This window comes from Urtica dioica, chromosome 3 (genome assembly GCF_054948205.1).
Source record: "Urtica dioica subsp. dioica isolate 48M chromosome 3, U.dioica_male_clone48M_v1_H2, whole genome shotgun sequence".
Lineage (NCBI taxonomy): Eukaryota > Viridiplantae > Streptophyta > Magnoliopsida > Rosales > Urticaceae > Urtica > Urtica dioica.
Window position 1 is genome coordinate 40,308,170 of NC_142758.1, and position 12,096 is coordinate 40,320,265.

Genomic DNA, 12,096 nt, shown 5'->3' on the forward strand with positions numbered 1-12,096 from the left:
TAACTATAACTCACAAAAAGATGAGTAATACAATGCATGAACCGATTATTAGTGTTTTACTTCTAACGGTGTCATGGTCTTTCATATCTTAAATCTTATCATATTTTATTCAAGGTGCCCCTAGAGAAGTCTTACCAATTTTAGTGTACACTTTGGAAACGAACAACGGGACTGCGACTTTTCATAGTTCGCACAATCTAATAAACATATATAGTATGAGAAGACTCTCTTTATGAGCCAGTAGGTCGGTTCGAGAGAATTCTCTTAATACCTCTGTAGCTGAGGCGGTGCGACTTTCTTACTTATCTTATCACTTGATTATTTGCGTTGCAGATAAAGATGACATATGACATAAACATAAATAAAACATGCTAATAATTAGAACATGCTACGCCAAAGTTATACTAAACTCATACATAAGCTCATCATAGCAAGACATAACATAATAATCACAATTCACTCAATAACACATAGACGCATATAAGAAATATCACACAGTCAATCATATAATAGATATTAACCAATTCAGATCCCACACTCATCGTAATTAATTTATAGACTAATCCGAATTGTAGTGAGATTATTCTCACCTTGTTTTGAAACGTGCGACTTTAAACTATCGAACGATCGGAAAAATTATTTGGCTCGGGACCTAAACGAAAGAATGAAAACTAAGTTCTAATAATCAATTTTGAACATAGCAAGGTTTCTGGAAAAACACAGAGACGATACTTAGTAGTAAAAAGGAAAAAAAAACAAAAAAAGCCCTTCACCCGAAGATTTCGGCAAGAAAAATAATTTCCAAGAAAAATTCTGGAAAAATTTCAGATAATAGGAAATAAAATTTTAAATATTTTCTTCTTCAGTGGCAGTGCCAAAATCAAATTCCAACATGACGAAATCTAATTTAATTTTATATTGTTTAAAAATTGAGTTTTAGAGAAAATGAGACAGGTCTGCGCACTTCTTAAAATAAATACTAACAAAAATACTTTCGTTAACAGAAAACTCCTAATTATTTTTATATATAACAATAACAAATATATGCGTCTCGTATAAAATTCCATCCCAAAATAAGTTTTGCAAGTATTTTAAACAAATTACAAAACATGCTGTTTGAAAAAGAAATAAAAAGTCTGCGTACTTATCATAATTGATTTTTAGAAAAAACATGGTACGTCCAAAAATTTCGAAATTTAAAATACGTATTACAAACATCTTGACTATTTTGTTATAAAAATTTCAAATAAAAATTCGTTTTGTAGCTGTTTTATTAAAATCAAATCACGCTGTTTAGATCATGAAAAAAAAGTTCTACGTACCGATGGTAAAAGATTTTAAGAATAAAAACGGTTAATCCAAAAATCATAAATTTAAAACACATATTAAGCACATCTCATATATTCTTGTATAAAAATATCATATTAAAATAATGTTTTTAACTTTATAAGACGAAGCGTTTAAACAAAAACGTGAGAAATTCTTTTCAACCAGGAAAATAAAGAACAAGCCATATTTTTCTTTGGTGTTTGTATGACAAAAGAATAAAAATAAAATAAAGAAAACAAATTATCACATCTTAGCAAGAGCACAGAAATACCTTAGAAAAAAGGTTGAAATAATGCTCCCTAATGACTCTTAGAACCCAAAACTTGTGGAGAAAGATCTATTTGGTGGTTAGGGTTTGTGGTTTAGTTTAGAGAGGAAAGAAACAAATGGAGCAAGAAGTAATAAAATAAATTTTTTTTCTTCTGAAAAAAATCTACTAAGAAAGAGAACAACTACGTTTCCTTTTTTTTTTTGGGTAAACAGGAAAAAAAAAAACTTTCTATATTGACCTTGATGAGTAAGGAAGATAATAATAGTGAATCCATATATATCAATGAATCGGTATTGTACCAAAAAGTTTATGCAAACCTTCCTTTTTAATACTATCAAATGTTTACTTTCCTTTTTAATACTTTCTGAAACTACAAATATATATATATATATATACATATATATATGTGTATATATATACATATTGTTATCGGTCGTTTTCGGAAAACCCGAGACGCCAAGAAGACACGCCGTTCAAAGGACCGATGGTCAGGCCGGAGGTCCTTAAGAGCGGCAAGCCTTCTCTCACGAGTCGACTGACAAGTCCTCGTGCCAAATCCTCATGCCCCTCGAGTCGAGCCCCGAGTCGTTCCTCGAGTCGAGCCTCGAGTCGTTCTCCTCGAGTCGTTCTCCTCGAGTCGTTCTCCTCGAGTCGAGCCCCGAGTCGTTCCTCGAGTCGAGCCTTGACTCGTTCCTCGAGTCGTTCTCGAGTCGCTCCTCGAGTCAAGCCACTAGTCACTCTCGTCGAGTTGAGCCTTGCTCCTCGATTCGAGTCACTCTCGTCAAGTGGAAACCTTCATATTTCACGTGGAAAGAATGGTATTCGAAGACCCCTAAAGGCCTGCAAGAGTCCGGCAAGACGAGCCATTCACCGCGCGCACAGCACACTGCGCCAGCCAGCTGTGCAGCAAGCAGCGCGCCGCGCCAGCAAGGCAGCGCGCCGCGCCAAGACGCGCCCGCACCGCGCCAAGACGCGCCCGCGCCGCGCATCCTGCGCCGCGCGTCCTGCGCCGCGCATCCCGCGCCGCCCCCAGTGGCCTGCGCGCCGCGCCCCCTGCGCCGCGTGCCGCACTTTGTGCGCCGCGCGCTCTGTGCACCTCCAATTGATGCCGCGCGCGTTCCTAGTCCCACATGGACGAAAAAGAAGCCTTCTAAGGCCCCCAAACACCTATATAAACCCCCTCCCATTGAGGGGAAAGCCATCCCATTCATTCTCAAGGAACTTGAGACTTCTCTCTGCTTCTCTGGATGCCATCCTTGGCCTGAAGCGGATTCTCCTCGATTTCTCGTTCTCAGAGATTCTTAAGCGCTTTCCGGGGACTCCCGAGTGTCGCCTCTGTTGATCGAACGATTAATCTTGAGCCAACGAGTGCTCTAACGGTTTTCGACTGAAAATCGCCTACGCGTCTAGCACCCTAGACGCGTCCACCATTTTTGACAAGAAATCGCCTACGCGTCAGGCATTTCCAAATAGGAATCGCCTACGCGTCCGGAATCTCCGCCACAACAAGGAACTCTTGACTTAGAGTCTTCCACGTCTCCAAAAGAGAGAAAACACACATTCTCTCTCGCATACGCGATCTCCGAAGTTCTGAGACGTCGCCGAGAACTCCTCCGCGCCTCATCTCCTTCGTTGAGCACGCCTCTCCACCAAGGCTCTGCGCCTCACACTGCGTCACATACGCTTGAACTACGTTCTGACCTGATCCCACTCACCGGTACGTAGGCAGCCGACATCCAAGGCACGGTCACTCCTCCTCCTCACCCCCTACCTCTCCCGAGAGGCGGGTTGATCGGAGAAAACCCTAGCTCGAGACTATCGAGTTCACACTCTTGGCCCGGGTGCGATCACTTGGTCCGGCCTTGGATCGAACCGCCCGAGGTTTTAAATAGTTGTTCATTTTCGTGCGACAACATTTTGGCGCTAGAAGGAGGGGACTTCCCGACCTATTCAGCCCGAAATCCCTTCTGTTCATCTTCTTCTTTTCTTCTGCGAACTCAACCTTCTCGAACTTGAGAAACGATGAGTAGCCAACCACCCGTACATTCTGAGGGCGTTAACAACCCCAATAACGTCACTGGGACTAAAAAATATTTCTTGCGCTCTCACGCGCATGGTGACGAAGAGTCGCTCCACGAAGAGAGCTCGACCCGCTCACCATCTCCATCTCCAGACAACAGGGACGACCGCATCATGGAGTTTGAGGAGAATATCCGCCAACTAAAGGCGAAGAACGCGAGGTACCACAGCCGACTGGCTGCAAAGCAACCCGCGCATGACACAATGATCCCCAATGGGGGTCCTGAAAACCTCAACGAGGAAAGCCGCGACCCCGACCCTGATTACGAGGGTACTGGCGGTTCGAAGGATATCGAGACTTCTCTCACGAAGGACGGGGAACACCCCGCCGTGTTTGAAGCCGGTCCTTCGAATCCCCTACCCCGGACAGGCAACGCGCCGGCTGCTTCTCAAGAGGGAAATTCCCGACGTTCGGCCCTCGAGCGACTAGGTCACAGGGAGAATGTTGCGGAAAGTCAGGGCACGCGGAGAGCGCGCCGTCGCAGACAAAGCCTGCGCCTCCGTACGACCAGCCCTGATCTTAGGGACCACCTCACCGCCCAACGCATTGAGCGGGGCGATTACCTAAGAGAGCGAATGAGCTCTCGGCCAAACATCCCCGTAGCAGCCCCAACTAACGGGAACCGCCGCACGGGTCAAGGGTCAAATGAAAGACGACAGGTGACTCCTCCCGAACAGGGAGTTACTCCGACTACCCGTCTCGATGTGATCACAATGATCCACAATCTTCGAAATGAAGTACGAGATCTCCGAGAACACGAAATAGGCGGAAGTGCCTATGGGGTCGTCGAGGAGAATTCATCGCCTTTCACGGCTCAGATATTGGCCGAGGTATGCACGGGAAATTTCAAACTCCCGAACCTCGCTCCCTATGATGGAAAAGCAGATCCTGCTTACCATATCCAGCACTATGAAACGTGGATGACGATGCAGGGTGTCACTCCCGGCGCTATGTGCCAAGCTTTTAGTCTTACCCTCGCCGGACCCGGCTTCGAGTGGTTCAAGAACTTAAGGCCGGGAAGCATCCGCTCGTTCAAAGACCTGAAGGACATGTTCCTAGCACGGTTCGCTACGTCTATGGTCCAAAGGAAGACCAAGATGTACCTGTGGTCAATCAGGCAAGAGGATGGCGAGTCTCTTAGACGATACCTCGCCCGATTCACTGAAGAATCGAATAAGGTCGACCGCTTTGACGACAAAGACGCAATCACAGCCATCATTGAAGGCTTGCGCACAAGTGACTTCCTTAAGTCCATCGTCGGCCGTGTCCCTTCTACCATGGCCGAGTTAATGACTCGAGCCAAGACCTTCATGGGGGTCAAAGATTACCTCGATGGTCGCAGGGGCAGTAATCAAAGCCCTCACCGCCGAGACGAGCCTAGCAATGAGCAAGGCAACTCCCGTAAAAGACGAAACAGAGGGGGTCAGACTTCCAATAGCCGACCTCCGATTCCCCAAAAGCCGCGACTTGCGGAAAACTTCAAAGGGTACTCGTCGTTCACGCCATTGAACACGTCGCCAGAGCGGATCCTGCGCGTGACAAGTTCACTCCCCCGGCTCCAATAAGCAAAGATCCCGCGACTCGCGATAGATCTAAATATTGTGAGTTCCATCAGGAATACGGTCACTTGACCTCCGAATGCTACAGTCTTAAAAGGAAGATCGAGGCATTGATCCAACGGGGTGAGCTAAAAGAGTTCGTGTTACGCATGATTAGCGCTGCGGGCCCCACCTCGAACAGACCACAGTCTGGCAAGGGATGAGGAACAGCCGCTTCTGCCGACCGAACCACGGCTACTGCCAATGCCAATTCACATTTCCACGTTGTGACCACCATATTGGGAGGTCCACAAGATGGAGATTCGGCCCGACAACGGAAAAAATTCCTAAAGGCCGTGGCTCAAGAAGACGCTGCTATGCACGTCAACCTTACATATGAAGAACCTCCGTCCGTGCCTCACGAGACGATGCATTTCACCAACAAAGAGGCCAAGCGAGTTGTGCATCCGCACAATGACGCGATTGTGCTCAAAGCCCAAGTGGTTAATAACTTGGTGAAAAGAGTTCTCATCGACAACGGCGGCGCTGCCGACATAATTTTCAAGTCCACCCTAGAGCGCATGAAGCTCGGGGGGCTACGCCCAACTCCGACCCAAACACCTTTATTCGGGTTCACTGGGGAGAGAGTCATGACCGAAGGCATCATCGATCTACCGGTCACCTTCGGAACTCCCGGGGGCATTGAAGTCGTTCACATGGTCCCATTCCTAGTGGTTGACCAAGAGTCCCCCTATAACGTAATCGTTGGGCGACCCACGTTGAACCAGCTAAGGGCAATCACTTCAACGTACCACCTACTGGTGAAGTTCCCTACCAAGGATGGAATCGGCATCATGGCTGGAGATCAATCCCAAGCCAGAATATGCTACGTCAAGGGAATCGATGGAAAAACTGCTAGAAAGACGGTTAACACAATCTCCCAGCTCAGAGATAGCGTCGAGTCGACCAAGGTCCTCCGCGAAATCCACGAAGACCTCTGCATGACACTCAAGTGCAAGGCGCCGACGTCTTCATCCCAAACAAGGAGGGACCCCACAAAGTCTGCCAAGTCATACATGACGAGACACGCTACATTAAATACACGGACACCGATCCGTCGCCTGTGGAATGCGGAACACTTGAGAAAGTACTACCAGTAGCCAGCGCTTCCCCCCATTTTATTTCTTTGCTTTCCAACATTCAATAAGGCCTACGAGCCAATGTTTTAGGATTTCCTATTTTTGCTATATTAATAAAGTTCGATGTTTTTTCTTTCAAAATCCACTTTATCAAAGATTTTCAATCATCAAAGATTACACTTGTAAACCCAAAACTCGGGGGGCTAGTGACATAGGCAATGGTAAGTACGCTCAAAATCCTCAAGAAAGTACGCTCCACAAAAAGAAAGCACGCTCCGTCAGAACAAAACACCCGAACATAAAACGGGAACAAGCGTGCACGTAAGACGCCTAAGTGGCGCGCTGTAAGACATCCCCGAGATGCAGGCTAAAGACGCCTCCACGGGGCGCCGGAAGACATCCCAGGGATGCAGGTAAAGACGCCTCTACGGCGCGCCATAAGCCATCCTCGAGATGCAGGCTAAAGACGCCTCCGCGGCGCGCCGTAAGCCATCCCCGAGATGCAGGCTAAGACGCCTCTGCGGCGCGCCATAAGCCATCCCAGAGATGCAGGCTAAGACGCCTCCGCGGCGCGCCATAAGCCATCCCAGAGATGCCGGCTAAGACGCCTCCGCAGCGCGCCACAAGCCATCCCAGAGATGCAGGCTAAGACGCCTCCGCGGCGCGCCACAAGCCATCCCAGAGATGCAGGCTAAGACGCCTCCGCGGCGCGCCACAAGCCATCCCAGAGATGCAGGCTAAGACGCCTCCGCGGCGCGCCATAAGCCATCCCAGAGATGCAGGCTAAGACGCCTACATGGCGCACTTAAGACGCCTACATGGCGCAACCAAGCCGTCACTCGTGACGCACGTAAGACGCCTACATGGCGCACGTAAGACGCCTACATGGCGTAACCAAGTCGTCCCTCGCGACGCACCTAAGACGCCTACATGGCGCACCTAAGACGCCTACATGGCGCACGTAAGACGCCTACATGGCGCAACCAAGTCGTCCCTCGCGACGCACCTAAGACGCCTACATGGCGCACTTAAGACGCCCACATGGCGCAACCAAGTCGTCCCTCGCGACGCACCTAAGACGCCTACATGGCGCACGTAAGACGCCTACATGGCGCAACCAAGTCGTCCCTCGCGACGCACCTAAGACGCCTACATGGCGCACCCAAGATGCCTACATGGCGCACGTAAGACGCCTACATGGCGCAACCAAGTCGTCCCTCGCGATGCACCTAAGACGCCTACATGGCGCACCTAAGACGCCTACATGGCGCACTTAAGACGCCTACATGGCGCAACCAAGCCGTCCCTCGTGACGCACCTAAGACGCCTACATGGTGCACCTAAGACGCCTACATGGCGCAACCAAGCCGTCACTCGCGACGCACCTAAGACGCCTACATGGCGCACGCAAGGCGCCTACATGGCGCACTTAAGACGCCCACATGGTGCAACCAAGTCGTCCCTCGTGACGCACCTAAGTAACCTACATGCCGCATCTAGGCCATCCCTCACGACGTGCCTACGATGCCTAAAACAACGTACAGAGCCGTCTCTAACGACGCGCTCTAAGTCACCACAAGGTATTGCATATGATGACCAACCGCAACGCACCTGAACCGCCACACTAGGCACAGTTCATGCTATCTCCGCCACCACCGACTGAGCACGATCACACCCGTCTTGGGAGACTCTCCATTCCGTGCGAGCTAATCAAAGCTTCTCGTAAAAACTCGCAAACTCCGCCTCTGAGCGAGAACCTCGCTCAGCCTGAGCGAGCTGAGACTTCACTCGAGCAAGCTCCTCCTGGAAGAGTCCCAGGCAACAAATGAGGTCGTGTAGAACCTCCTCGAGTCGAGTCATTCTCCTCGAGTCGAATCTCGCTCCTTGAAACGAGTCAATTTCCTCGAGTCAAGACACGCTCCTCGAGCCGAGCCAGTCTCCTTAAGTCGAGCATCGCTCCTCAAAGTCGAGTCGCTCTCCTTGAGTCGAGTCTTGCTCCTTGAGTCAAATCATTCTCCCCGAGTCTAGCATCGCTCCTTAAGTCGAGTCGCTCTCCTTGAGTTGAGCCTTGCTCCTCGAGTCAAGTCGTTCTCCCGGAGTCGAGCATCGCTCCTTAAGTCGAGTAGCCCTCCTTGAGTGGAGTCTTGCCCCTCGAGTCGAGTCATTCTCCTTGAGTCGAGCATCGCTCCTTAAAGTCGAGTCGCTCTCCTTGAGTCGAGCCGTGCTCCTCGAGTCAAGACATCCTCCTCAAATCAAGCCATGCTCCTCGAGTCGGGTCACTCTCCTCGAGTCATCCCCCTCGAGTCGAGCATCACTCATCAAGTCATTCTCCCCGAGTTGAGTCTTGCTCCTTGAATCGAGTCATACTCCTCGAGTCGAGCATCGCTCCTCGAGTAGAGTCATATTCCTTAAAGTCCAGCCAATCTCCTTGAGTCGAGCCTAGCCCCTCGAGTTGAGACTTGAGTCGGCTCCCCGAGTCGAGCCTAGCCCTTCGAGTTGAGACTTGAGTCGGCTCCCCGAGTTGAGCTTCGCTCCTCGATTTGAGACTTGATTCAGTCTCCTCGAGTCGAGCCTTGAGTCAGTCTCCTCGAGTCGAGCTTCGCTCCTCGAATCGAGCCTTGAGTCAGTCTCCTCGAGTCGAGTCCCGCTCCTCGAGCAAGCACCTGGAGCGACGTGAAGAACAGGTTAGCCAAAGTAGAGACCCGCGCTCGCGCCTGGGGAATAAGGGCCGATCTTCCAAACGCAGACGAAGAAGCGTCACCAGGGCGGGAATGGCGGATGCCCCGTGAGACCGACTTATGCTTGATGCGTGGTCAAACTTTTAGCGTTTATCCCCGAGCAGTCGAAGCCCTCCGGTGCGGCAGAGCCTTCTGCCAGGTGCCACTCCGTCTTCTCGAAGCATCAGCCCGCAGCATCAACCTCCGTCTTCGAGACCTCGGAATGAGCACGCCTTTGCAAAATGCAAAAGTGCAGTCGCCTTCCAAGCTGGCCGAGACGGAAGCCATGATCTTCCTCTAATAGGTCACGATTACACAATCGTCGCCCTGCTAGTCATCCTCGAGTTCCATGGACTCCGGATTGATGATATTATCAAGCAAAATGCCATCGAAGAAAGACTTGGGCATGACTTCGCCAAAAGATCAACAAGCTGCGACACGCCAGTACGCCTCTGCACAAGTGCGTGCCCTACATGCCTGCGCATGTCCCCGTTGCTCCGGGGCTAGAGCGATGGATGCGAACGTGTCCGCCTCGCCCACGATGAGATACGCCTCTCATCCGCTTGGATCCTCCTCCAAATGTTGATCACGCACTCATATTGAGAGGGATGGAAAAGCGAGAGAGAGCACTTGCAATTGTGAGAACGCTCTATATAAATCACAAAAGCTCCGCGACAACGAAACCCTGGGAGATAAATTTTCCTCAAACACCCGGCAGAAACAACTAAAAGTTCACCGCCCGGGGCCTCCCGAGCAATAAACTTGGGGGCTAATGTTGTCGGTCGTTTTCGGAAAACCCGAGACGCCAAGAAAACATGCCGTTCAAAGGGCCGATGGTCAGGCCGGAGGTCCTTAAGAGCGGCAAGCCTTCTCTCACGAGTCGACTGACAAGTCCTCGTGCCAAATCCTCATGCCCCTCGAGTCGAGCCCCGAGTCGTTCCTCGAGTCGAGCCTCGAGTTGTTCTCCTCGAGTCGAGCCTTGAGTCGTTCCTCGAGTCGAGCCTCGAGTCGTTCTCGAGTCGCTCCTCGAGTCAAGCCACTAGTCACTCTCGTCGAGTTGAGCCTTGCTCCTCGAGTCGAGTCACTCTCGTCAAGTGGAAACCTTCATATTTCACGTGGAAAGAATGGTATTCGAAGACCCTTAAAGGCCCGCAAGAGTCTGGCAAGACGAGCCATTCACCGCGCGCACAGCACACTGCGCCAGCCAGCCGTGCAGCAAGCAGCGCGCCGCGCCAGGCAGGCGCGCGCCGCGCCAAGACGCGCCCGCGCCGCGCCCCCTGCGCCGCGCGCCGCGCGCTCCGTGCACCTCCAATTGATGCCGCGCGCGTTCCTAGTCCCACATGGACGAAAAAGAAGCCTTCTAAGGCCCCCAAACACCTATATAAACCCCCTCCCATTGAGGGGAAAGCCATCCCATTCATTCTCAAGGAACTTGAGACTTCTCTCTGCTTCTCTGGATGCCATCCTTGGCCTAAAGCGGATTCTCCTCGATTTCTCGTTCTCAGAGATTCTTAAGCGCTTTCCGGGGACTCCCGAGTGCCGCCTCTCTTGATCGAACGATTAATCTTGAGCCCACGAGTGCTCTAACGGTTTTCGACTGAAAATCGCCTACGCGTCTAGCACCCTAGACGCGTCCACCATTTCTGACAAGAAATCGCCTACGCGTCCGGCATTTTCAACTAGGAATCGCCTACGCGTCCGGAATCTCCGCCACAACAAGGAACTCTTGACTTAGAGTCTTCCACGTCTCCAAAAGAGAGAAAACACACATTCTCTCTCGCATACGCGATCTCCGAAGTTCTGAGACGTCGCCGAGAACTCCTCCGCGCCTCGTCTCCTTCGTTGAGCACGCCTCTCAACCAAGGCTCCGCGCCTCACACTGCGTCACATACGCTTGAACTACGTTCTGACCTGATCCCACTCACGGGTATGTAGGCAGCCGACATCCAAGGCACGGTCACTCCTCCTCCTCACCCCCTACCTCTCCCGAGAGGCGGGTTGATTGGAGAAAACCCTAGCTCGAGACTATCGAGTTCACACTCTTGGCCCGGGTGCGATCACTTGGTCCGGCCTTGGATCGAACCGCCCGAGGTTTTAAATAGTTGTTCATTTTCGTGCGACAACACATATATATACATATATGTGTATATATACATATATATATATATATACATATATATATATATATATATATATATATATATATATATATATATTTAAAGCTTTCAAAACCCATTAACGTGAAATGTATAAAAACAGTATATACCTCCTTTAAGGATAGTTACAATCTTGTACTTACATAATTTTTTTAGTAGTATGTGTATATATTAACCGAACAAAAAAATAGTTTACAACCATATATTCTAGGCATTAATATATACACGTGTACTGGATTCATGATCAAGAATTTGTACTGGATTCTCTTCATACGTCAGGTCTTCGTGTACTTCAGTAGGCTCTCGGATTAGCTCATGATTTGAATCAGGCAGGTACTTTTTGATTATCGAGACGTGAAACACATTGTGCACCGATGCTAACTTGAGATTCAGAGCTAGACGGTAGGCTACATTTCCGATTCTTTCTGTGATTTCGAAAGGGCCAGTGTACCTCGGGCTCAATTTTCCATTCTTGCCGAATCTCATCACATCCTTGAGAGGTGCTACCTTCAAGAATACGAAGTCTCCTACTTTAAATTCCAATGGTCGCCTCCTCTTGTCAGCGTAGCTCTTCTGTCGGATTTTGGCAGTTCCCATTCGATCTCATATCTTCTTCACGGCCTTAGTGGTGTCTCGAATATAATCTGTCTTCTCGAGGCTATTTTCTCCGGATTCGAACCAGTAAATCAGAGATCGACACAAATGTACATATATATATATATATATATATATATGTATATATATATTCAAAGCGTTCAAACCCATTAACTTGCAATGTATAAAAAAAGTATATACCTCTTATATATATGTGTGTGTGTATTAGACATATATATATATATATATATTCACACCTTACATACTTTACG

General features: G+C 49.3%; 1 protein-coding gene across 1 annotated transcript; it reads right to left on the reverse strand.

Moving 5' to 3' along the window:
- Positions 1–11,437: 11,437 nt before the first annotated feature.
- Positions 11,438–11,827, reverse strand: LOC149402774 (uncharacterized). The gene has a single exon (XM_089608525.1). It carries the CDS (start codon positions 11,825–11,827, stop codon positions 11,438–11,440), a length of 390 nt encoding a protein of 129 aa, XP_089464651.1.
- Between the last annotated feature and the right edge of the window lie 269 nt (positions 11,828–12,096).